This window comes from Parasteatoda tepidariorum, chromosome 9, assembly GCF_982258835.1.
Source record: "Parasteatoda tepidariorum strain Cologne lab strain chromosome 9, Ptep-v5.0, whole genome shotgun sequence".
Classification (NCBI taxonomy): Eukaryota; Metazoa; Arthropoda; class Arachnida; order Araneae; family Theridiidae; genus Parasteatoda; species Parasteatoda tepidariorum.
Window position 1 is genome coordinate 81,187,492 of NC_141763.1, and position 27,326 is coordinate 81,214,817.

The 27,326-nt window shown below is 37.0% G+C and overlaps 1 protein-coding gene across 1 annotated transcript in view; it reads right to left on the reverse strand.

The window, feature by feature from the left end:
• The window catches only part of LOC122268263 (chymotrypsin-like elastase family member 1), a 50,243-nt gene that overhangs the window by 9,444 nt on the left and 13,473 nt on the right, over positions 1-27,326 (reverse strand). The window contains exons 4-6 of the mRNA XM_087152238.1: positions 24,271-24,384; positions 12,265-12,487; positions 10,723-10,846 (exon numbers count right to left, since the gene is read on the reverse strand). Coding sequence (XP_087008364.1) covers positions 10,723-10,846; positions 12,265-12,487; positions 24,271-24,384 — 461 coding nt within the window. The remainder of the gene's footprint in view (positions 1-10,722; positions 10,847-12,264; positions 12,488-24,270; positions 24,385-27,326) is intronic.

The window sequence follows — 27,326 nt, forward strand, 5'->3', positions numbered from 1 at the left end:
CGTCTTTTATGCTCGACAATACCTCTCTCATCGACGCCTTTTCCTGGACAAGAATTTTCAAGAAGCGGATGAACGGAAGCAAATTTACGAATTCGTTGTGAACAGTGACCAATTGAACATGTCGGGACCATCTGAAGCCGCATCTTTCACATCTTCGACCAATATGCACGCTTTGAATATCCAAGACCAGATGATAACGCCGTTGCGCCCGACAAGATCAGTCAAGCAGCGTAGCAAGGAACGAATCTCGGATATATTGATGGAACTTAATGCATCTCAACGAGAAAAATACCGCGATCATGAAAAACGCAGACGAAAATACGAAAGAATGAGGGGCCGCAACATTCGCCTAGAGGAACAACGCCGCCGAAATGAAAGACTCCGTAGAGCTGATAACACGAGGAACATTGAACATGCGCGTTGATCCCGAAGAAGAAGAATTCGCGAAATACCTGCTAAAGGTCGGCGACGGGGAACTCGAAGTGAATGAACTCGGCGAAATAGAAGTCCCAGAAGAAATTCGCTCTGGTGGTAACCTCATCGATGAAATCTTCGAACCATGCCTAAGAAGTAGGAACTACGAAGCAATGAAGAATCGCGCTATTCTTGCACCATTGAACGACGATAAGGACAAGATCAACGAGCAGATTATCACTATGCTTCCAGGCGAAGAGAAGACATACACAAGTTTCGACTCGGTAAAGGATCAACATGAAGGGGGAATTCAATTCGCGCCTGAATTCCTGAACTCGATCAACATCGCCGACTTGCCTCCACACAATATGAAGCTCAAGAAGAACGCCATCATCATGCTTCTCCGAAACTTGGACGTCTCTGAAGGAATGTGCAACGGAACACGATTGATTGTCACCGAACTTTGCAACAACATCATCAAGGCTAAGATCATCACCGGTGAACACGCAGGCCGACAAGTACACCTTCCAAGGACCACGCTCGACTCCAGCAAATCACAGCTTGGCGCAACTATGCAACGGCACCAATTCCCAGTTACTCCCGCATTCGCCATTACGATACACAAGTCACAAGGCCAAACATTCGAATTCGTCGGCGTGCTTCTCCTCACGACGGTCTTCGTGCACGGAATGCTCTACGTCGCGTTTTCAAGAGTCAAGCGTCAAAGTGCGTTGAAGGTCCTGCTGCCTCCTGAGAATCCAACCCACACCCGAAACGTCGTATGGAAGGAAGTCCTGAACAAGAGAAACTCACCAGCCGCACCTGCCTCTCCGACAAGAAACTACCTGGACAACATGGAAGACTTCGCAATCGATGATTAATGTTTATGTTGTTATAGGTTTATAATATGTTTCTTATGTTATATATGTTTCTTATGTTATTATGTTATATATGTTTGGTTTTTCTAAATAAATTTGTCAAAAATATTGAACTTCAATCTTTACACTGCTCACTTTGTACCATTTCTTTAATTGTATAATTTTTTGTTATCAATTACATTTTATTTCCTATGACTTTTCAAACTTTACCTTTGTATAGAATAGTTCCCTTTCCAAACTCTAACTTTGTTTAGATAGTTTACAATGGTGCACTTTAACCGGATATCTTTTCACCAATGGTTTCACAAATTTTCTTATGGCATGTATTGTTTTGATAAATCACAATTGAAAATTTAAATCTTCGAGTTAGCTTCGATACCTGTTTTCTCCGAGTGGAGCTCGGTCACCCGCTGGTCTTATACTATAATACGAGGAATGGTTGCCAAGTCGAAAATCGCCCCGGAATTAATAAACTCCGGTAAACTTGGGGGTCTGGGGTTTTTGGCCACGAGGAATCGATTGGCGCCGGTTTTGAAGCGCTACGGTCGAGCAGTTCGGAGTTACAGATAGGATATTTTCAAACTTTATTAGTTCGCCATAGATACTTTTCTCCACTCTTATAAATGTATGCTAATGCGAACCTTACAATTGTAATATTAATTTTCGACAACTTAAACCAATAATATACGAAGGAATTAATAATTTAATTGTAAGGTTCGCATTAGTTTACATTTATCAAAGTGGAGAAAAGTTTAACTTTTGTGTTAAAATCACCGTCAACAAAGTCCGACATTTCAACATTCGTCAGATTTCAAGCTACATTTTCAACATGCAGAACGCACCTCTACATGAAATTCTGCAAGGAGCCGGAATTTTGGAACAACAAGCGATCAACTCAATTCTACCCGCAAATGGACAACTAGAAGATACCGTCATTGTCAGAATGCTTCTCCATTACGCCGAACAAGCTTACCCGACAGTCAAAGTTGCCGTACTTCACCCTGAATTTGTCGCACGCTTCTACGTTACAACAGCGGATGGCCGCTTATGAAGGAATGGCTTTTCTCGAAGATATCAGCGACCAGAACAAGGCTTCCAACTATCTAAACGGCGTTCAACAAGGATTTGACGTGCTACTCATTCCCATTCACAAGAGAGCTCAAATGGATAGAGGCGAGCACTGGATGCTAGGAATTTACGAAGCAAGCTATGGAGAACGTCAACTATAGTTGACGTTCTCCATAGCTTGCTTCGTAAATTATTAGTCTGCGATCCAGTCGACAACCCGCTGCCCATCGATGCTGTTTTGAGAAAAATACTGCGACATGTTTTGAATACCGTTGTTACGAATGAAAAGCTGAAAGGATGCATCGTGAAACCTCGCAACGCTTACAACCACCTAGATGACGCGTCTTCCTGCGGAGTTTACATCGTCTTTTATGCTCGACAATACCTCTCTCATCGACGCCTTTTCCTGGACAAGAATTTTCAAGAAGCGGATGAACGGAAGCAAATTTACGAATTCGTTGTGAACAGTGTCTTTAATTGTATAATTTTTTGTTATCAATTACATTTTATTTCCTATGACTTTTCAAACTTTACCTTTGTATAGAATAGTTCCCTTTCCAAACTTTGTTTAGATAGTTTACAATTGGTGCACTTTAACCGGTTATCTTTTCACCAATGGTTTCACAAATTTTCTTATGGCATGTATTGTTTTGATAAATCATAATTGAAAATTTAAATCTTCGAGTTAGCTTCGATACCTGTTTTCTCCGAGCGGAGCTCGGTCACCCGCTGGTCTTAAACTATAGTTCGAGGAATGGTTGCCAAGTCGAAAATCGCCCCAGAATTAATAAACTCCGGTAAACTTGGGGGTCTGGGGTTTTTGGGCACGAGGAATCGATTGGCGCCGGTTTTGAAGCGCTACGGTCGAGCAGTTCGGAGTTACAGAAAGGCGGTATCGTGCTGCCATCTATAGCCAATATTGCAAACTAATAAAGTTTGATGACCACACGATTATTTTTAAGTCACAAAATTAAGGTAAAACAAATATAAAAGAAAAAAATAAGGATAACTTTGATATTTTTACTAAATTTTCTTCTGAAAAAGTGCGATTCTAATTCCACTGCTTTTTATTAAGGGAAATTTGTTAATGAAATTTTGAATTTAGTGCTCGTTCGTTAACTAAAAAGATTCGTTCTTTTTGATTCGTTCAAAATTCCAATTGTTAATGAAATTTTGAATTTAGCGCTCGTTCGTTAACTAAAAAGATTCGTTCTTTTTGATTCGTTCAAAATTCCAATTTCCAAACATTCGAATTTCCAAAAAAGCATTTAAGGAACTGATTTCGATTTCAAATCACCGTCAACTAAGTCCGACATTTCAACATTCATCAGATTTCAAGCTACATTTTCAACATGCAGAACGCACCTCTACATGAAATTCTTCAAGGATCCGGAATTTTGGAACAACAAGCGATCAACTCAATTTTACCCGCAAATGGACAACTAGAAGATACCGTCATTGTCAGAATGCTTCTTCATTACGCCGAACAAGCTTACCCGACCATCAAAGTTGCCGTACTTCACCCTGAATTTGTCGCACGCTTCTACGTTACAACAACGGATGGCGCTTATGAAGGAATGGCTCTTCTCAACGATATCAGCGACCAGAACAAGGCTTCCAACTATCTATACGGCGTTCAACAAGGTTTCGACGTGCTACTCATTCCCATTCACAAGAGAGCTCAAATGGATAGAGGCGAGCACTGGATGCTAGGAATTTACGAAGCAAGCTATGGAGAACGGCAACTATTAGTCTGCAATCCAGTCGACAACCCGCTGCCCATCTATGCTGTTTTGAGAAAAATACTGCGACACGTTTTGAATACCGTTGTTACGAATGAAAAGCTGAAAGGATGCATCGTGAAACCTCGCAACGCTTACAACCACCAAGATGACGCGTCTTCCTGCGGAGTTTACATCGTCTTTTATGCTCGACAATACCTCTCTCATCGACGCCTTTTCCTGGACAAGAATTTTCAAGAAGCGAATGAACGGAAGCAAATTTACGAATTCGTTGTGAACAGTGACCAATTGAACATGTCGGGACCATCTGAAGCCGCATCTTTCACATCTTCGACCAATATGCACGCTTTGAATATCCAAGACTCGATGATAACGCCGTTGCGCCCGACAAGAGCAGTCAAGCAGCGTAGCAAGGAACGAATCTCGGATATATTGATGGAACTTAATGCATCTCAACGAGAAAAATACCGCGATTATGAAAGACGCAGACGAAAAAACGAAACAATGAGGGGCCGCAACATTCGCCTAGAGGAACAACGCCGTCGTAATGAAAGACTCTGTAGAGCTGCGAAATCTCGGCCTGCGTCAACCTACAAAAATGCTGCAACTTCCGACGTGGAATATCAAAGTCTTGGTCCATTTAACGTCGTTTGCATCCATGATGGCACTTTGCATTTCCCAGAAGAAAGAGTGAAGAACAAAATACACGTAGATTCATTTGGAGACTGCTGCTTACATGGAAGAATCAAACTACCAATGCCCGAATTTCCAAACGAATTAGCGCTTCTATTTGCACGACAACACCGCCTATCGGAAGAATTCTACAGAAGGATCCGCAACATCGACGCCTGCTTTGCACTTGCCTCATTCAAAGTCGACGACGACAGAACCGTCAATCAACATGGAATCTACGCGTTTATCGCCGGCGGTCAAGTCCATCACAAGATCAACCTGGCAACGCGCCCGACTCAAGACCCGCAAGGTGGATTTGAACAGCCGAAGTTTGCCCAAATGTACTTCATGAACCCGGACGAGGCTACAGCTGCACGATCTGAGCTCAACCGAGAGTTAAGCCAAGAACTATTGCAACTACTCGAGGAGATCATGCGCTTTAACAACCCGTTCGCCCAATCGTTTATGATGATGATAGAAGTGATCGAAGAAACTAACCAACGCGCAATCGCAGCCGGGGTACAACCGCCCAATGTCCACCTCGTCTTTACAAACCGTGAAGGCGACGATCCTCGACGATTCAACACACCAGTTGTAAACGAAATAGCCGCAGTCTTGACTCTCAACTCCGATCAAAGCATCCCAGAGAATGAAATGGTCATGCGAGAACGCGGAAAAAAAATCACGCAGCTAAGCAACATCGATGGTCGCGTCGAGCCTTTTACCTACCCGTTTTTCTACCCGAGAGGAACTTTTGGATTCTATGCTGGAATGCGACTGCACACGCCTTATCCATCAAGAAATCATGTTACACGCGCAGAATTAGCCTGTTACTGACTCGCCTACCGTCCGAATTATGCCAAGTCACTCCCGATCGATTGCACGAATGTAGGAATAGATCAGCGATTGGTCGAGTTTAATGCACTTCACTTTGGCGGATGCTTACTCCAGCAATACGTGGTCGACACCTACATTCGCGTCGAAAGAGATCGCATAAAGTGGATAAAGAGTCATCAGCGTGAAATTCAAGCCGAGAAATACGCCGGAGTTCACAACATGCTCAGAAGATTAGCTGCGCAAAAAGATGCTGCAATTGGCGAAACAACCATCTTACCGTCATCTTTTCCCGGATCAACGCGCTGGCACACCGAGAATTTCGAAGACTCCATGGCATTAGTGCGAAGATTTTGATCGCCCGAATTTTTTATCACCGTTACCTGCAATCCGCAGTGGCCAGAACTCCTGTCAGCGATACGCAATGAATTCAACGCCGCAATTCCGGAAAGCCTGTTGGCTCTAACCCGTCCAGACATCGTTGCAAGAGTCGCACGTCTCAAGTTGCGCCAAATCGTCGAAGACATCATGACGCATCAAATCTTTGGAAGAGCATCCGCGTATGTCTTCACCATCGAGTTCCAAAAGCGAGGTTTACCGCACATGCACCTATTAGTGATTATGTCGCCAGCGGACAAGATTCTCAGCGCTGATCAACTTTGCGATTTTATCTCGGCGGAAATTCCAGAAGATGATCCGGAACTCAAGGAACTGATCTCGAAATGGATGATTCATAATCCGTGTGGTGATATGAACCCAAGCGCTCCGTGCATGGTCAGCAAACATGGAAGAGACCAGTGCAGATGGGGATTTCCTATGGAACATCAAGACATGACATCGCTGGTGGACGATGAAAAGCCGAGGTATCGCCGACGCTACAATCCGTTGTTGGATCCAATGAACCCAGAATTCTCGCATGAGCAAGCCATCTACAGGAAAGACTGCAACGGCCAGCGCGTCACCACAGACAACCGCCACGTCGTCCCGTACAACGCCTACCTGCTCAAGAAGTATCAATGCCACATCAATGTCGAATTCGTCGGCAGCATCGGACCGGTGAAATACCTCTACAAGTACATCTACAAGGGCCATGATTGTGCTACGATAAAGGCCGTTGAAAACCAGCAGACGATCATCTACAACGAGCCGTAGAAGTACGTGGAAGCTCGCTATATCTCACCAGTTGAAGCATGTTGGCGCCTATTCAAGGATTTCGAGATCCAAGCGAAAAGCCACACCGTCGTTTGACTTGACATTCACCTACCCGGACAAGATGGCGTTAACTTGGACCAAACGCCAGTTGACCTTTCCGATATTGGACAGAAGGGATCGACCTTAAGGGCTTACTTTCGCCATAACACCGCGCTGAAAGAAGACGAAGCGAACGGAAAGGCAGTCACCTACCACTATTACCCTGAAATGCCGGAGCACTACCGATGGAATGGCCAGACGAGCACTTGGCAGAAGAACGTGAATGCTTGCAGCAGAATTGGTCGCGTACATCCAGTCAACTTCGTTTCCCAGCCAGAACTTTTCTTCCTGCGCACGCTTTTGTTCCACGTCAAAGAATCAACGAACTTCAGAGACCTCTACATTGTCGACGGTGTCCAGCACGCAACCTACAAGCAAGCCTGTCTAGCCAGAGGCCTCACATACGACGACCAACAGTACGTAGAAGGACTCCGCGAATCTGCTTCATCGAAAATGCCAAGTGTTATGCGCATACTCTTCGCTCAAATCCTGATACTTGGTGCGCCAGAAAACCCGAAGCGATTATGGGAACTGTTCAAAGAGGACCTCGCGGAAGATTTCATTCGAGAAGCAAGACGCACTGGTGGTTCCATATAAGAAGCGATTAAGCGTGCCTACCGAATCATCGGGCATAAGCTGAACACCGAAGCTACCGAAGGCCGCAACTTCCGATACTGGGTGCAGACACATGGCATGGAAGACATCGACAACTATGAGCAAGATCTGAAACACGATATGATCGACGTCGACGAATCAACAGCAATCGGAGACCGCATCTACCAGCAACTCAACGAAAAGCAGCGTGAAATCGTCGACACCATAATCCAAGCACTTGAAGACCCGACTCCTGCTACGAAATGCTTCTTCATAGATGGACCAGGAGGAACCGGGAAGACATTCGTCTACAGCACGCTGTATCGCATCGTTACCGGAAGGCTTAAAAAAGTGAAATGCATGGCTTGCACCGGGATAGCAGCGATTCTTCTACCGAGTGGTCAAACAACGCACCGAACCTTTGGCTTGAAAGTCCCGCTTACATCCAACTCAAGATCATCCATCAAACCAGGATCACCCAAGGCGAACGCACTCAAAGGAGCCCACATGTGTCTGATGGACGAAGCTCCGATGATGTCAAAATACGGCTTGCACAACATCGACGAACTCCTACGCGCGATTTGCAACAACATTCCGTTTGGAGGCAAAATCATGGAGCTTGGTGGCGACTTCCGACAGTGCTGTTCAGTTCAACAACGTGCCAACAAAAGCGAAATACTCGACCTTTTGATCAAGAGAAGCCATCTGTGGCAACACTTCAAGACTTATTGGCTCGAAAAGAACATGCGCGTTGATCCCGAAGAAGAAGAATTCGCGAAATACCTGCTAAAGCTCGGCGATGGGGAACTCGAAGTGAATGAACTCGGCGAATTGGAAGTCCCAGAAGAAATTCGCTCTGGTGGTAACCTCATCGATGAAATCTTCGAACCATGCCTCAGAAGTGGGAACTACGAAGCAATGAAGAATCGCGCTATTCTTGCACCATTGAACGACGATAAGGACAAGATCAACGAGCAGATTATCGCTATGCTTCCAGGCGAAGAGAAGACATACACAAGTTTCGACTCGGTAAAGGATCAGCATGAAGGGGGAATTCAATTCGCGCCTGAATTCCTGAACTCGATCAACATCGCCGACTTGCCTCCACACAATCTGAAGCTCAAGAAGAACGCCATCATCATGCTTTTCCGAAACTTGGACGTCTCTGAAGGAATGTGCAACGGAACACGATTGATTGTCACCGAACTTTGCAACAACATCATCAAGGCTAAGATCATCACCGGTGAACACGCAGGCCGACAAGTACACCTTCCAAGGATCACGCTCGACTTCAGCAAATCACAGCTTGGCGCAACTATGCAACGGCACCAATTCCCAGTTACTCCAGCATTCACCATTACGATACACAAGTCACAAGGCCAAACATTCGAACTCGTCGGCGTGCTTCTCCTCACGACGGTCTTCGTGCACGGAATGCTCTACGTCGCGTTTTCAAGAGTCAAGCGTCAAAGTGCGTTGAAGGTCCTGCTGCCTCCTGAGAATCCAACCCACACCCGAAACGTCGTATGGAAGGAAGTCCTGAACAAGAGAAACTCACCAGCCGCACCTGCCTCTCCGACAAGATGGAAGACTTCGCAATCGATGATTAATGTTTATTATGTTTATGCTGTTATAGGCTTATAATATGTTTCTTATGTATGTATATATGTTTGGTTTTTCTTAATAAATTTGTCAAAAATATTGAACTTCAACACACTTCAATCTTTACACTGCTCACTTTGTACCATTTCTTTAATTGTATAATTTTTTGTTATCAATTACATTTTATTTCCTATGACTTTTCAAACTTTACCTTTGTATAGAATAGTTCCCTTTCCAAACTTTGTTTAGATAGTTTACAATGGTGTGCACTTTAACCGGTTATCTTTTCACCAATGGTTTCACAAATTTTCTTATGGCATGTATTGTTTTGATAAATCACAATTGAAAATTTAAATCTTCGAGTTAGCTTCGATACCTGTTTTCTCCGAGCGGAGCTCGGTCACCCGCTGGTATATATATAAGCTCGAAATGACTTTAGATAAAACCGAATTTCAGGTTTTGATTTGCTATTGCTTGAAAGGAGGTCTTTCAGGTAGGGATGCTGCAAGGGTATTCAAGAACTTTCTTGACAACCTAATATTAACTGCTTCTACCGAATAGTCTGTTTCTTTTCCGTTTTAACCAAAAATAAAAGATAAAAACTTTCCAAATGATCAAAAGGAAAATTTTTACTGTATATTAACTGTTATTGCCAAATTGTAAATTGTCTTTTTTTTGCCATTGAACTTAACTTTATACAAGCTGTCCGTATATCAAGTACTAATGACATAAATTATAATAATAGTATTTTGTCAAATTCATAATGCTCATTTAGGGATTTCAAATAAACGCATTAAAACAATTCGGAAACTAACTTCTGTTGTGCCCTAACGCCAGAAGTAGTAGGGGGGGGGTGCACAGCCACGTCACAAACGGTCTGTTACTGCAAAGTTTCTAACCATTCTAATGCTAGTCAAAATTTCGTTGTAATAGTAGCGCATTGTAAATAATTTGCTTGTAATGACGTCATATAATGTGTGCTACTATTAAAAATCTCGCTTAATGCGAGATATAAAGAATAATCGAATTCCATTGTGCAAAATAAATAAAATAAGCCACCGACATTAACATGAATTATGTTTCGTAAATGCTCTTGTTGCTGCATGATAACGCGCACCCTCACAGCGTTCGCAGAGTACAAGATCGCTTATGCATTCTCATAATGTAAGTATTATGTAGATTTCAATTTAATATTATTTTATTTAATAGTATTTCATTTAATATTAGATTTAGTTCTTATTTGTAAATAAAAAGGGAAGTTATGATGGATTTTTTTTTATTACAGTGGATCGAAGGTCAGTTTCTGAACTGTTCTCGCAACCACGAAAAAAAAAATATCGAAACCTGCCGAATCATTAGCGAGGAAGGACTTATTAATAACATCAAAACTTGTTTGATTTCTCAAGGAAATTGAGAAGCGATAGATACTACAAACAGCGTTAAATTTTACTGAGTGATAAAACTGATAATCTTTTTAATCTCTATGCTTTCCTCAATAGTCAGTCATAAGATTTTAATTGAGCTTTTACTTCGCTTGTTCAAATAGATTTATGTTTTTCAAATTGTGTAGATTTTTTTTATTTCGATTTCAGGCACTTTAAAAATATGAATAAAAATATTACGAGTGGTGATTAGGGAACACCCTGCATAAGCTAGAAGTTACTTACTTTGCTTGGAGGTATATTGTTGTGAATGACGATCCGCTCTGCACGTCGAACTTGTTCGTACTCATCTTTAAAATATTTTCTGTGTTTTCCCAAATGAATTCGCCAAAAGTGTGGTCCTCTCATGCTGAAAGAGAAGAAACAAATATTATTATTGTCTTATAAAATTCAACACATAATTTTTTTTCTATGTTGAACTAAGAAATTACGGTGCAACATAAATTTTTTATCTTATGATGAAAACATTTTAAATCATTCTTGAAAAATTTCCGTTCATTTAAGTTCATTTGAATTCGCCACTCGCTTTATAGATTATGTGTTATGTTTTATTCTGTTTTTTCTTTATATTTTATTTTCTGTTTTTACGTGTTATTTTTACTTATTGTGCTCTATTTTATTTCTTGTAATTTTTTGTAAAATTTTTTGAGTGCTCCTCACTCTATTGTATTGATATATTTTGCTTTGGTTATATTTATACAATATTAGAAAGCACTCTGTTTTGCGGATATAATCGTGTGGGCTGATGAAAAGATTATATATTTTATTTTCCGGACTTTTTAAAAAAATTTTTCTCCTTTTTATCAGATTTTTTTTCTTCCAGTTTTTCGTTATTTTAATTTTTATTATTATTTTTCGATTTTCATTGTTCTGTAATTTTCCTTTGTTTAATCAACATTTGTAACTTATTTTATGAGTTCTATTTACTTGCAGCGTATGCGCAATAATTTTTATTTGCCGATCCAGATAACGAATAACTAGCTACTTTTCTGTTTAGCACATTTTTTAGCTTATTTTTTTCCCCTTGTTTTAAATTATTCAGTTTTACAGAAATGCCTTTTAAAAGCGGAACTCTAAACAAAATAAACACATGGTTTCATATAGCTTAAGGAATACTAATTCACTGATAATTAAGTATTAAGGAGTATAGATAAAAACTATTTTTTCCTCATTAAATAGAGCAGTAGGTTAGCAAACGTAAATCTTCTAAATATTTGAGAAAACAGAATAGCGTGCAGATTATTTGTCTGCCAGATTGTCTACAGTTAATCAAAAAAATTCATTTGTCAAAACTTTAAAATTTCAAAATTTTGAACGATTTTCAGGATTGGGCGTCATAATTCCCCCTGGCATCCACTATCTAAGTTTCAATATGTTAACTGTTCATAAACGGTTTTGGAGCTATAAGAGTTGCATTACTTCTTCATTATTATCTATATCTATTATCTATAAGTGAGAGCTTTCGGATTGATACCGAGCAAAAATCTATGCATGTCTTTTACTACAATAATTTTAAAAACTAAAATTATATTTAAAAATATATTTTGCACATGAGTGTCAGTTTACCTCCACACTTCAATGCTTTTGATGTTACTCGAGAATTAAGATGTTATAACACTATCAAACCTCCAAAACCTATTATTTAAATAACCTAACTTTTCCCATTAATGGAAGTCTTTTTTAATGTAGTATTTCCTCGTATTTAATAAATTAAACCTATGATTCTGGTTTTAAAAGAAAGATTGTTTATGCAAGAAGAGAACTTACAATGGTGGATCACTAAAACAATGAGCGGCTGCAAGCACCCACTGGCTATTGATCAGAGTACCACCACAAACGTGACCATTTGGTTCAATTATATCCATCTGCAACTCAGCCATGTAGGGCCAACTTCCAGGCACAGCTTCGCGACCACCGACAATTCTGTCAAAATCTGGAGCGCCTTCTGGTTGTATTTCTGGTTTGCCACATGTTCCGTAAACTATGGGTTCTGTTAACAATAACACAATAAAATGTATACATTAAATTAGCATTCAGTTGGAAGAAAGTTGTGATAAAATGCTTAAGTACTATCAGTTTCCACATGCTCCGCAAACTATTGGTTCTGTTAACAATAATGCTTTAAAATGTATACTTTGTAATAGCATACAGTTGGAAGTGAGTAGAGATTAAATGCTTGAATACCATCCGTTTCTACACGTTCCGTAAACTATTGGTTATGTTAACAGTAACATATTAAAATGTATACTTTGGATTAGCATTCAGTTGGAAGTGAGTTGAGATTAAATGCTTGAATACTATCCATTTCTACACGTTCCGTAAACTATTGGTTCTGTTAACAGTAACACTTAAAATGTATACTTTGGATTAGCATTCAGTAGGAAGAGAGTTGTGATAAAATGCTTAAGTACTATCAGTTTCTACACGTTCCGTAAACTATTGGTTCTGTTAACAGTAACGCATTAAAATGTATACTTTGGATTAGCATTCAGTTGGAAGTGAGTAAAGATTAAATGCTTGAATACTATCCGTTTCTGCACGTTCCGTGAACTATTAGTTCTGTTATCAGTAACACATTAAAATGTATACTTTGGATTAGCATACAGTTGGAAGTGAGTTGAGATTAAATGCTTAAGCAAGATCCGTTCCCACATGTTCTTAACATTCTCTTAACAATAACGCATTAAAATGTATACATTAAATTAGTATGCCGATGTAAGTGAGTTAAGATAAAGGCTCAAATAATATTGCAAAATTGGTAATTGTGTATCATGCACAGATCTTGATTAAGAATTCCAAGGACTGTCAACACAGAAATAAAGGTAAATCCTCTGCATATGTAATTTTAAATCAAATGTACATTTTGTTTTTTTTTCTATACAAAATAGCTTTGAGTAATTTAAAAAATATGGAATTATGATGCATCAAAAGAATACAAGTTTATTCTAAGTTAATTTAAATTATAAATAAGAATAACTTTTATTCTAAGAATAAAATAACTTTTATTTTAAGAACATAAGTTATTTCACTTTGTATTTACTTCACTTTATTAAGTTTATAGTTATTAAATTTATATTTATTGCAAATTTCATAAAAATGAACCAGATGAATTGGGTAGCTCATTCTGAACTGGGTAGCTGATGATTCTACTGTGGTGTGATCATGGGATCACCACAATGTTTACTCTTCCTACTGGGCTGTCTCCAACAGGAGCGCCCTCTTCATTGCCTTTGCAGGATCTCTAGGGCTCGACTCATAGCTCGTCTTTAGAGATTCTTTCAACCGCTAGGGAGGGGACGCTATCTTTTGGAGATAGACCGGTATTCCCCGTGGATCTCGAATAGTTGGTTGCTTTCTTAAGCAGCAGGATAATTTTTGTTTTTTACCCCCTGTGTGCTCTAGAGTTTAATCATTGATTTTTACCATAATAAGTTTTTCCTTATCTCCTTATTATTTGATGCATCAGGTAAATTCAGCAAGAAAACAATTATTATTCAAATGACTTAAATTAAATTACTATCTACTCCCTGGAGCACACAGGGAGGATCCAGCATGCACGTGGTGCAGTTAGGCTCTTGTGCATTGATGAGCCGTTTAATGAAATGAACATGTTTCTCAAAACCGAAAGGAAATAGAAATTTTGAATAAAATGCCTTCGTCTACAAAAATCTGTGTTTTTCATTTGAATGGAGACATACAACTTCCAGCACAAGCAGATGGCGAATGATCTTCACCACATGGCCCTTCCAGCAACCACACCTCCCGACAATATATATATGGAGCCGCATGACCAGGATCCTAGTACAGCTGATGGTTATGGATGCTTATCTAGAGAAATACCGGAAAGAAAAATTTTTTTCTGTGCGCGCCTTCTAGTGAAATCGTCTAGTGAGATCGTCTTCCATTCGAAGTGCAGGGGTTCCAAATTTTATGATGAAAAAGGAACCAAGGATGAAGATCGTAGAAAGATGTTCCGCATTTTTAGTAGTGTTGTGCTCCGCATGTGCTAATTGACGTTGACGTTGTGCTTTTGGAAAATTCCACCTGTGAGGGTTGTGCTTCGCGTGTGCTAATTGACGTTGTGCTTTTGGAAAATTCCACCTGTGAGTATAAAATGTCAAGATAACGATATAATGTTTTTGAAAATTTTTACTTGTTGATATCCGGAGGTGTTTTGTTTGTATGTGTCAAGCTCACCGTTATATCTTATATATTTATATATATTTTTTGCATTTAATATTTAATGCATTTTATTGATTACAAAAAATTTTTTCAACCATTTAAGTTTAAATATAATATATGAGTATTGTTATTTAATTTGTCTCATAAGAATTAAATTAATATAGTAAACAGTTCATTAATTTTAAACAAATTAATATGTTGTATTCAATTTTTATATTTTTAAAATTTATTCCTTATTCAATGTGCCTCATTATAAATTTTATATAAGTAACTATTTTGTTTTAAGGCATTTTCATTTGGCAAAACCTAATTATATAACTGTATTTTCTAATTGTATTTCATTTTAATGCGCACTAGAGCTCAAGCAATGGCCGACGTTAAAAATTTTAACCTAAATATTCAAGCCTTTTCTGGTGATGAATCCATTGCTTGGTTTCTGGAGCAGATTTGCCAGATGAAAGCATTGTTCGGCTGGTCGGAGGAGGTTGCCTTACTTTTTTTGAAAGGGAAATTGCAAGGGGTTGCTCAGGATTTCGTAGCCAATAATCCCAAATTTGTAAATGCTAATTTTGAGACAACGTGTAAGTTGCTCAAAGATTTTTTCCAAAATGATGTGAACCCTACCAGTAATCTGATATCACTCAATAGTATGTTTTTGCTGCCAGGTGAATCGATTCGAAGTTTCGCACATAGAATCGAGTCCCTGGTTGCAAAAACATTTACTTCAGTAAATGATAACAAAGCCCTAAACCAGATCAAAGCCCTCCAGCTGATCAATGGCCTGCCCAATGAGTTGAAGGAGTCATTAATTTTAGAGGACTCGTGTGATTTTGAATCACTAGTGATTAAAGCCAATAAGTTAGCTATGGCGAAAGCCACCGTTCAGGTACTAAATTCACATTCTATTTCAAATAAATCAGATAATGATACTTTAAAGAGGCTGGAAAGCCAAATACAAACCCTAACATTAAAAGTACAGGAAATTTCTTGCCAATATTGCTCAAAGCCACATACATTGGCCAATTGTGAAGAGTTTAAATTATCTATAACACCATCAAGAGAGGCTTCAAATATGCCCAGACAGGAAAGTTTAAACTATGTAGATAACACCCATCAAAAACCACAGCAGCCAATAATTTGTCATTTTTGTAATAAAAGAGGTCACATTATGGCCCACTGTCGACTATATTTGGCAACTGTTCGTCCCACTAATTATCCTAGGTTTCAGGGTCCACGATATGTGACCCCTCGTTTCCCTCATTACAATTATCCCAATAGATATGATAGGTTTCAAAATCCTAATTCACAAAGGTATAATGCAAGGCAATTTAACAGTCAAACAAGATATAATTCTGAACAAACTATGCCAAAATCTACCTACAAGAGTCATTTAAACTTAAGACGAGGCCATTAAAGGGTGACATAATGTCCTCACTCCCACGTACAAGTTCACCCAAGCAAAAACTTAATCAATACTTAAATTCTAAGATGAATTCTGAACAATTTGATACGATTAGAGATTATTTTAATAGTTTTAATGCAGAATCTAAATTAATTTATATCAACAATGTTTATACCAGTAAGAATTTACCCATAATAGATATTAAGTTTGGCAATCAATATTTTAAATTTTTATTGGATTCCGGTTCAAGTGTTTCACTCATGGCTAAGGATGTATACTCAGCAATAAAGAACTATAACAAAACTAGACTTCTTTCGAGCAATGTTCAAATTAGAACTGTAAATTCAGAGTTAAAATTTTTGTTTTGTTCTGAAATTTCTTTTAAAATTGATAAACAACATTTTAAAAACCCTTTTTATATTTCTGAATTTGCACATGGCAATTTTGATGCTATACTGGGCTATGACTTCATTTCCAAACATGATATTAAAATTTTCCCCCATGATAATGTTGCTGTTTTTCAAAATTTTAAAGTTAAATTAACTGAAAAATGTGAAACACTTTGTAATTCAATTGTTGACTCTAAGGCAGTTGTAAATAGAAAATTAGTAATTGAACCAAAACAATCAGCTCAAATAACTTTAAAAATTAAAAATTTTAATGATAAAGACAAAACCTTCTTGTTTGAACCCACCTTTAAAAATCCAAATATTGAAATTTTTCCCTCTTTACATAATTGTGACAAATCTAAATTTATTACTGTTGTTAAAAATATTGGCGAACAAACTATTCATATAAACAAAGACACTAACTTAGGCAATATTTTCTTTAATCCTGAATTTGAAGAGAATTCTTCTCAGGAAATTATTCATAATTTAGAAGAAGATATGGAATTTTGTAATTTGATATCTGCCACGACGCCCGGTGGCTGAGCGGTAGCGCTTCGCGCTGTCGTGCCACAGGTCCCTGGTTCGATCCTCGGGCCGGGCAGGGTTGACTCAGCCTTTCATCCCTTCAGTGGGTCGATAAATGAGTACCAAGCATGCTTGGGAACTAAACACTGGGGGTTCCGCGTTCGGCAGACCACCTGACCGGAACATCTGCTCCTGCACCCCAGAGCCCAAGGTCAAGAAAACTGAGATGGGCACAGTAGGCCTTGGCCCTCTATGGGCTGTCGCGCCACTGAGTTTAGTTAGTTTTAGATATCTGCCACACAAGAGATTTTGGATTTGAGGAAAATTGAATTAACTAAAGAAGATTTTGACCTTGCCCATTTACCATCTGATAGGCAAGAAAAATTATTGCAATTGTTTACTTCAAGATATGCTGCTTTTTCAAAATCCCTTAAAACTTTAGGGCACTCAGATATTATTAAACCTCAAATTAAGTTTAAATCAAAAAATCCTATGAAGTGCCAACCATTTACAATTCCCTATGCCATACAAGATCAAGTAAGAACAGACTTAATGGAATTAGTAGAAGCAGGCATAATAGAACGAAATATTTCTTCTTGGTCTTGCCCTTTAATTGTAGTTAAGAAAAGACCTAATCCTAAAGACCCTAATGCACCTACTAAATTTAGACTAGCCCTTGACCTGCGTTTAATAAATACTATAATAGATTCGGCAACTTACCCCTTACCCCGCATTTCTACTATAATTAATGAAGTATCACAATTTCAATTTTTCTCTACCATGGACATGCCCCATGCATATCAACAATTAAAAATTTCAGAGGATCTTAAAGATATTCTCACATTTACCACACCTTTCGGAACTTTTGGTAGCAAAAGACTGGTTTATGGCTTAAAAACAGCTGCCAGTATATTTCAAGCTATGATAGACACTATCATAGATGAATTAAAGAATACAGGAATCACTGGCATATTTTCGTATCAGGATGATATAATTATTGGAGCTAATTCATTTGAAGATATGTTGGAAAAAATTCAAGCAGTGTTAGATATTTTTATTAAGTATAACTTAACTTTATCCCCTAGTAAATCTGAATTCTTTAAAACTGATACTAATTATTTAGGATTTAATATTTCCCATAAAATCGTTACACCTATTTCCACTAACATTGCAAAAATAGTGAAATTTGAACCACCTAAAAATCATGACCAAGTTAAATCATTTTTAGGAGTCTGCGGCTTCTACCGCCACCTAATTCCCAAATATGCAGAGATAACTGATATTTTATGTAAACTCAGTGCTAGTAAATCAAAATTTGTATGGACGAAAGAACATAAAGATGCTTTTGAATCTCTTCAGCAAATATTTTTTTCCGAACCTTTTGTCAATTTCCCTCAATGGGATAAACCTTTCCTCTTGAACACTGATGCCAGTAAACAGGCAATTTCAGGTGTTCTTTTACAAGACTTTGATGGTGTCCTTCATCCCATCTCATATTATAGTAGAGCACTTTCTAAGGCTGAACAAAATTATCCGGCCATTAAATTAGAACTCTATGCCATTTATAAATCTGTAACATCTTTTAAGGATTATCTTTACAACCGAAAATTTACAATTTTAACAGACTCCAAGCCCCTACTCCATTATAAGAAAATTACTTCACCTGCAAATTTAATTACTCGTTGGCTACTAGAACTGTCCGAATATTCCTTTGAAATGAAATATATTCCTAGAAAAATTAATTTTCTATCTGATTACTTTTCTCGAAGAGAAAATCCTAGTAATTGTGCTCCTGCTTTACAGTCCCAAGATAATGAGCTAATACTTCCTTTTGTTGACCAAGATATAGAATTGGAAGCTGTAAATATTATTCAAAAACAAGACCCTCAAAATGAAATATCTAACAACACCTTTTATGAAGAGCAAAGGAAAGATCCGAATATAAATGAAATTATTGATCTGCTTGAGTCACCTTCTTTAATTAATGCACATAAAGTTAAAAATTTTATTGTTGATCCTGATACTAAACTATTAATGTTTATTACAAACAAAAAAAGATTAGTTAAGTTAATTGTTGTTCCAAAATCATTACAGAGTAAGGTATTAAATATTAGTCATATCTCACATTTTGGGTTAAAGAAAACATATGAAATTGTTCAAAAAAATTTCTTTTGGAAAAATATGTATAATGATACAAGAAACTTTGTTTTATCTTGTGACTCATGCATACGCAACAAATCCTACAACATTCCCAAAGCACCTTTACAGAATGTTCCCATCCCTAAAGTCCCAGGAGAATTTATTTCAATTGATATAGTGGGCCCCATTAAAAATTGTGGTTATGCATTAACCGTTTTGGATCATTTTTCCAAATTTTTGACTTTATACCCTTTAAGAAATTTAACTACCGAAACTGTATCACAACATCTAATTGAATATATCTCGATACATGGTAGACCAGCCATGATTTTGACAGATTTAGGCACTCAGTTTAATTCAGAGGTATTTCATTGCATCAATAAAACTTTAGGTATATTTTTGACCCATACTTCTTCTAAACACCCACAAGCTAATGGTGCCACTGAATCTTTGAATCGTGCCATTAAATCATCTATTTTGACTTTGCACGAAGCAGGTGTATCGTTTAAGAATTCATTACTTATGCATCAAAATTTGTACAATAATGCTGTTCATCCCAGCACTAGTTTTGAACCTGTATATTTACATTTTGGTAGATGCCCTCCCACTATGTTTGATACTTTTGATCCAAATATAGAGCCACAACAACTTGACAAGGCTTCCTTTATTCAAAATTTCATATCAGATTTAAGGATAACTTATGATATAGCATTTAATAAACTGAAAGAACAGCAGATCTTACAAAATCAAAAACAACTGCAAAAGGCTAAACTTCGAAACTTTAATGCAAACGATATTGTGTACATGAGATCAAATGATACTTTTAAACCAAAATTCTTGGGTTCTTATATTATAGTAAACAAGCAAAGTGATGTTAATTTTAAAATTAGACCTTTAGACACACCTTCTCATAAAGGTTTTGTAATACATAGTGACAGGTTAAGACTTGCACCCCGCCGACTCTCTCATTTAGATCTTAATTATTCTACGAGCCCACCAATTAATAATCCATTTCATGGATATAACCTTCGAGCACGATAAGATGAATATAATTTTAATAGATATTGCTGTCATACATGAGATTCCATATCTTGGTTAATTAGCTAAGTAAATAAATAAGTAATTAAGGATTATTTTCTTGTGAAATATTGTTAGTTTCTATTGCTGGCAATGGTGAACAGGTGCGCAACTGTTCTTTACATAACAATATTTTATCTTGAAAATGATATGTTTATATGTAATCAAAAAAAAAAAAAAATTATTATGGGTGACAGCAATACTTTCTTGGGCGCGGCTGTGTGGACATTATCAAACTCTGGACTTAATCAAACTCAATTAACATTATATAACTATTTCATTTAACAGTATTTAATAAGGGATTAAATTTAACTTTAACTCTAACTTTCAAAAAAAAAAAATGTAAATTATTTTGTTTACAATTACTGGATACTGATTTATTCCACTGAGTCGATTTTTCTCAATTTAACAATTGAGTATATTTTTACAAGGTTTTTCAAATGACAAATGCATCAAAACTATTAAATGTTGATATAATTGCATATTTTACTTTTACTGCATGTCATATGTTAATGATATGTGTACCATGATTTTTATATATGATTTTTATGTATGATTATATATGAAAATCATATTAAATATGATTTTTTGATCATTTATTGAAATGATTATACTTGTTTTATAAGGAATGAAAATGCTGTACGTGTACATAATTAATACGGTCATTCTTATTTTTACGAGTGATATTTCTCTTAGAATTGGTAATTTTTACAATTATGAAGAAAAATGTTTGTATTTTACAAACAAATTAAAATTTTAGGTTCTTTTAAGAGAAAATTGAATATCACGATTGAATTTTGATTATCACACTGAATACTCACACGTATTCATCTTTTTGGTTATATTTATTTATCCAAGTTTTTTCTCATTTATTTTTGCTACATAATTATAAACATTTAATAATGGTGGTCATAATTACTAATGCTTAAGCATTTTATAGTTGACTTTATTGTCATGCGTCTTAGGATTTCTTTATCGAAATTAACATTCAAAAAAAAAAAAAAAAATTATTTTCTTTTGTGGAATTAACATTTTCCTAGGTTTTTTAAAGTTATTCCGTAATGTGACAAAAATATATTTGAATGACTTCCAACGAGAGTTTTTTTAAAGTTATTCCATAATGTGACAGAAATATATTTGAATGACTTCCAATGAGAGTTTTTTAAAGTTATTCCATAATGTGACAAAAATATATTTGAATGACTTCCAATGAGAGTTTTTAAGGGTAATTCCTATTTGCTTTAATATGATTGAATTACTTATAGTGAGAGTTTTTGATGTTATTCCAAGTGCAGCGAATGCTTTTATAGTGAAAAGTGCATTTAATGTGTCAAGGTTGTTATTATATGTGATATTTACTCATACTTGTAAATGCCATTTTACTTTTCGTCAAAGGTTTAACCTCACCTTGTCATCCCACCTCAACAACTATGGTTTGAATTTCAAGAAAAAAAGCAATTATTTTATAATTGGCCATCAGGACAATTGAACTCTGTTTTCAGGGCACCAGTCAAATTGTCTTTTACTGAGGACACTTATGTAGCTCAACATTTTATTTAATGCATATGTTTACTCAAGATTTTTTTATGTTGAACATGATATGTATGTATGATTTTTTTATCTTTATGATTCACATTTTATGTTAACGGTAACTTAAGTTTTTTGATTTTAACTTTTACATTTTAATGGGGTAATTTAAACTTAATTTTTTTCATTAAAGGGGTGGCTATTAATTTTTTCCCATTCAAAGGGGGAATTTGTGGTGTGATCATGGGATCACCACAATGTTTACTCTTCCTACTGGGCTGTCTCCAACAGGAGCGCCCTCTTCATTGCCTTTGCAGGATCTCTAGGGCTCGACTCATAGCTCGTCTTTAGAGATTCTTGCAACCGCTAGGGAGGGGACGCTATCTTTTGGAGATAGACCGGTATTCCCCGTGGATCTCGAATAGTTGGTTGCTTTCTTAAGCAGCAGGATAATTTTTGTTTTTTACCCCCTGTGTGCTCTAGAGTTTAATCATTGATTTTTACCATAATAAGTTTTTCCTTATCTCCTTATTATTTGATGCATCAGGTAAATTCAGCAAGAAAACAATTATTATTCAAATGACTTAAATTAAATTACTATCTACTCCCTGGAGCACACAGGGAGGATCCAGCATGCACGTGGTGCAGTTAGGCTCTTGTGCATTGATGAGCCGTTTAATGAAATGAACATGTTTCTCAAAACCGAAAGGAAATAGAAATTTTGAATAAAATGCCTTCGTCTACAAAAATCTGTGTTTTTCATTTGAATGGAGACATACAACTTCCAGCACAAGCAGATGGCGAATGATCTTCACCACATGGCCCTTCCAGCAACCACACCTCCCGACATCTACATTTTAAAAAAATGCTCTTTCATAGACAGTTAACAGAAAGAAAGGGCAAACGCAGATTGAAATTAATGGAATTGGTGGAAACTGTCTTTCTTGCTATCCGTAAAGGAAACTGCCGCACAAGTGTCAAAAATAGACTGCATTGTAGCAGAATTCAGAAGAAGGCATTGACTCACTTTGGACTGTCTAGCCAAATATGATGATGATTTCTTTCAATTTTTCTTAATTCAGAATTCTAGTTAACAATTAATGAAAAAAAAACTTAATTTGAAAGATTTAAGAAGCCTATATGAGTTTAAAGGTTTTATAGGCATGATCGTCAGTTCTCATGGTTAATTAGATTGATGTATACAGTAAAGTAGAAGATTGCTATGAAACTCAGTTGACAAATGAGCAATGTTACTTGAAATAATACCTGTTACTATAATAATGTTACTTGAAATTAAATTTTGTATAAAGTATTAGAAGGACTGGAAAAAAGTGCTTTTAATTAAATTTAAAAAGTTAAATTTTCAACACACTTTTATTTTTAATCAATGATGCTTTGTTATTATCGCGATCAATAACTTTGTGCCATCTAGTGGTCAAACTTTCAATTGATAGAAAATAAATGGATTTTAAGTTAATTATTTGGAGATGGCATTTTGGACAGCATCAAAATTTTCGGTCTTTCAGAAAGTATTGTAACGATAGGGTCTCTGGAAATCTGGTAACGCAATCAGGTGAGTATGGTGGATAAGGAAATACCTCACATCGTATTTTTTTAAATTTAAAAGCTTGTTGTCATGACTTTGAAGTACTCAATGAGATAAATTGTGGCAGACGGAAATCAAAAGTCGCAAAAACAAAATTGATGTCTGGTTCCCCTAAAGTACTTGGAAAATAATTTTTAACTTTAAAAACATAATTATTAGTGAACTCATTTTACTTAAGTTATTTTATTTTATTTTATCTTAAATTATTTTAGTTTACTTAATTAAAAAAAATCCGTAACCAAAACTGAATGAACGAACATAGTTTTTAAGATGCGAATCCATAAATAATAAATTTAAGGAATTATTCTCCAATTTTAGTTTTTTTTCTTTATTTTTTAAAAAAGATTAAATATAAAAAAGTTAGGTAATCTCTTTAACAGTGAATTGTTTTTATTCTGCGTGTTATTGAATGTGTGCATAATAATTGGATTGTCAACCTGTTAGAAATTTGGAAACTAATTTGGTCGCATTTCTTGTAAAAACGTAAAACTGGGTTGTGTTTTCATATGCTATAGCCTAAAGAAATAAGAAAGGAAGAGGAAAAAAGTTGATTAAAACTAATTTTCTTACTGTTACTGTAGTTGTTGTAGTTGTAGTTAATTTACGTCGCACTAGAGCTGCACAATGGGCTATTGGCGACGGTCTGGGAAACATCCCTGAGGATGATCCGAAGACATGCCATCACAATTTTGATCCTCTGCGGAGGGGATGGCACCCCCGCTTCGGTAGCCCGACGACCTGCACGCGAAGTCGAGCACTTTACGGTAGAACAGTTTAACGAGGACCAATACCGCACACCCTCGGTCCCTACGCAGGCTGATCCAAGTGGTCACCCACCCGCACACTGACCGCAGCCAGTGATGCTTGACTTCGGTGATCTGCTGGGAACCGTGTCTTAACGATCAGTCCACCGCGGGACTTCTTACTGTTACATTTTTCTTCATCTGTTCCATCTCCGCAGTTATCCTTGCCGTCGCACAAAGATTTGGAACTCACACAGTTTCTGTTTCTGCATTGTTTCTGTCCCTTTTCGCATATATCTGCAAGGAACAATTCTCTGTTACACAAAGGATTAAAATTATCAGTTTCTAAGTGTAATACATTTATATACTATAACAAAATGTTTGTCTTTTTCTTTTGTAAGAAACGCTAAAAGTGTTCTTTAAATATTCGAAAAATAGTTTTATCGATCATTGTTAGTATGCATTTGCGCGTTTTGATTTCCTTATTGAACTTAAGGTTGAACTGATGACCCTCCACTCTTAACAGTAACTATTAAAATTAATGAACTTAGTACTTTTATGGTTCTAAATTCATTCAGCTTGATATTTATAAAATTAAATATTAAGCTGAATCTGGAAAATCTAAGCGTTTTAAAAATTCATTTGAAATCCTGTTGTTGGCGATTTGCAATGTACCAGGTTAATCGGAAATATCTCAGCATTTTCGAGTTAGTCCGATTTTGTAGACTTATTACAACTTACCCTGGTGTCTTTAGGTGTCTTCAAGCTGATTAGAAAACTCCTGAAGAATTTTCAAAACAGCTTAGAGGCTGCTCAATAAGCTAAAACGGTTAACACCTAAGACGCTTTGCTAATACTTAATCAGCCTGAATTTATTTTAGGATCCTGCATTCACTATTTTAAGCTAATCACAAGCGGACTGAAAAATCTAGGCTAATTAAGCAGTGAATGACAGGTTTTCTAATTACTCTAAAGGTCCTAGGATTATTGGAATAGGCCCAAGAAATTTCAGGCTGAACGGAAAAAAACGAAGACTTTTGCAATTAGCTTGGCGCATTAAAAAAGCCTCCTAAGTAGGTCAAAGGGAAAAGAGCCGAATTTTCTCGTTCATCTACGACTCATACTACAGATGCTATTGTGACTACTTCACTATAAATTGGCTATTTTATTTTACAACCGTTGTTGAACAGCAGACTCAATTTTGGGAGTATGACTACTAATATTCAACTCAATAGCCTAGTAATTTTGAACCCAATCCAGAAAACAAGAAAACTTCTGGATCAAGTATTGTTAGAAATTTGCCCTCATGGAGGACTTTAGGTTGGAACTAACTCGCATTTGCTGTACATGGAGTGGAAGACCATAAGAACCTCCCACGGTTAGTCTGACGGTAATTTGACTCTAACACATAATCCGACTACCACTGAACATATTTTAGGTCAGCACTGTGGTCAGTGCGAGTCAGGTGCGGAATTCGTACTTACCAGCCATCTCTGGGATTCGAACCCGGTTTACTTCATTGGAATGCGAACTCTCTATACCCTGAGTCATCACGGCTCATCATTATTTATTGTATCCATTATAGTTATGACGGGATAGCTTGGAACGCTGCACAATTGGCGACTATCTTGACTATTGGCGACTATCTTGGAAACATCCTTGAGGATGATTCGAAGACAAGCCATCGCAATTTTAATCCTCTGCAGAGAGAGAGAGAGAGAGAGTGGCTCCACTGCTTTCGTAACCCGACGACCTATGTGCGAAGTCGAGCACTTTACGGTAGAACAGTTTAATGATACCCTGCACCCTCGGTCCCTACGCTGGCTGATCAAGGTGGTCACCCACCCTCTTATTGACAGCAGTCAGTGATGCTCGACTGTGTTTACTAGGAACTGTGTCTTTACAATCAATTCACTGCGGATTTATATAAATAGGAGCTATAAATTTATTAAATCCTAATATTAAAAAAAAATCTCTGAAATTCAAATATAGAAAGTTAGCTTACTGCAGTTTTTATTCCCCCAAAACATCGCTGAGAACAAAGTCTAACAACAATAAAAAAAGCATATTATTGGAAACGTAGCATAAGAATTGTGTAGCAACTTAATATTTGGGGACAATGGTAAATGTATAATCCCAAGAAACAGAAGTAGAAAGACACATTCGTTGATTTGCTTTCAAAAATATGAAGATGGTTATAAATATTGACAAGTTTCAAGCGCTCATAAATAGGCGTCCATCCTCAAGGTCCGCTAGACGTTCACGAGGAAAACAAAAACAATTTGAAAAAAAAGAAAAAACTTGAAAATAAAGATTAAAATCAAAACCAGAAAAACGGTGTTGAAACAGAAAGAAAAGTAGTGCAAAAAGTAGGGCAAAAAGAAAAGTAGAAGAACCGTAGTGACCGCGAAAGGCGAGTCAGAGCAAAATTCTTTTTCACACATTTCCTCCGTAATGCATTTTCTCTCCATAGTGCGTGGAAATACATTGTGCTCTGATTTTCTCTTCCACGCCACTGTGGTTTCTTAAGTTTTTTTTCTACGCTTGTTTTCGTTCGTTTCATTTACACCTAACGCTATTCTGCAGCTACAGTTAACTTCAAGTTTTTGGTTTCAGAAGATTTTTATTTTCTTATTCACATTTTGCAAGATTTCCGAATGGGCATCTATTTTGGAGGACTCGAAGCATGTTTTTCATTGATATCTTCATACTTTTGGAAGTAAATGAAGTTTCTATATAATTAAGTACAACGGAAATATTTTGAAATGATTGCTCGTAAGCAGTTGTGGCCCAGGAGATAGAGAGTTCACCTTTCAATGAGGGGAACCTGCTTCGAAACCCAGCGATGGTTGGTCGATTCGAATTCCGCACCCTGCTCGCGCCGACCGCAGTGCTGACGCTAAATATCCTCAGTGGTAGACTGATCATGGGCTAGAGTCCTCTTGTCGCCAGTCTAAGCGTGGTAGGTCTTCGTGAACGTAGTTCAGATCGTAGTTTTATCAAAAAAGTCCTCCACGAAGGCAAAGTTTCTCTCAATACTTGATATCGTAGTTTCCTTGTCTTCTGGATCATGTTCAAAATTACATGGCTTCGGAATTGAACATTGGTAGTCGTAAACTCAAATTTGGGTCGGCTGTTCAACGACGATTGTGAAATAAAATGATCGCTAGTGGGAGAAAGACATATTTGCATCAATCCAATTCCTTGTGCAAAATCTGAGTTAGCTTTTCACTGCTTAA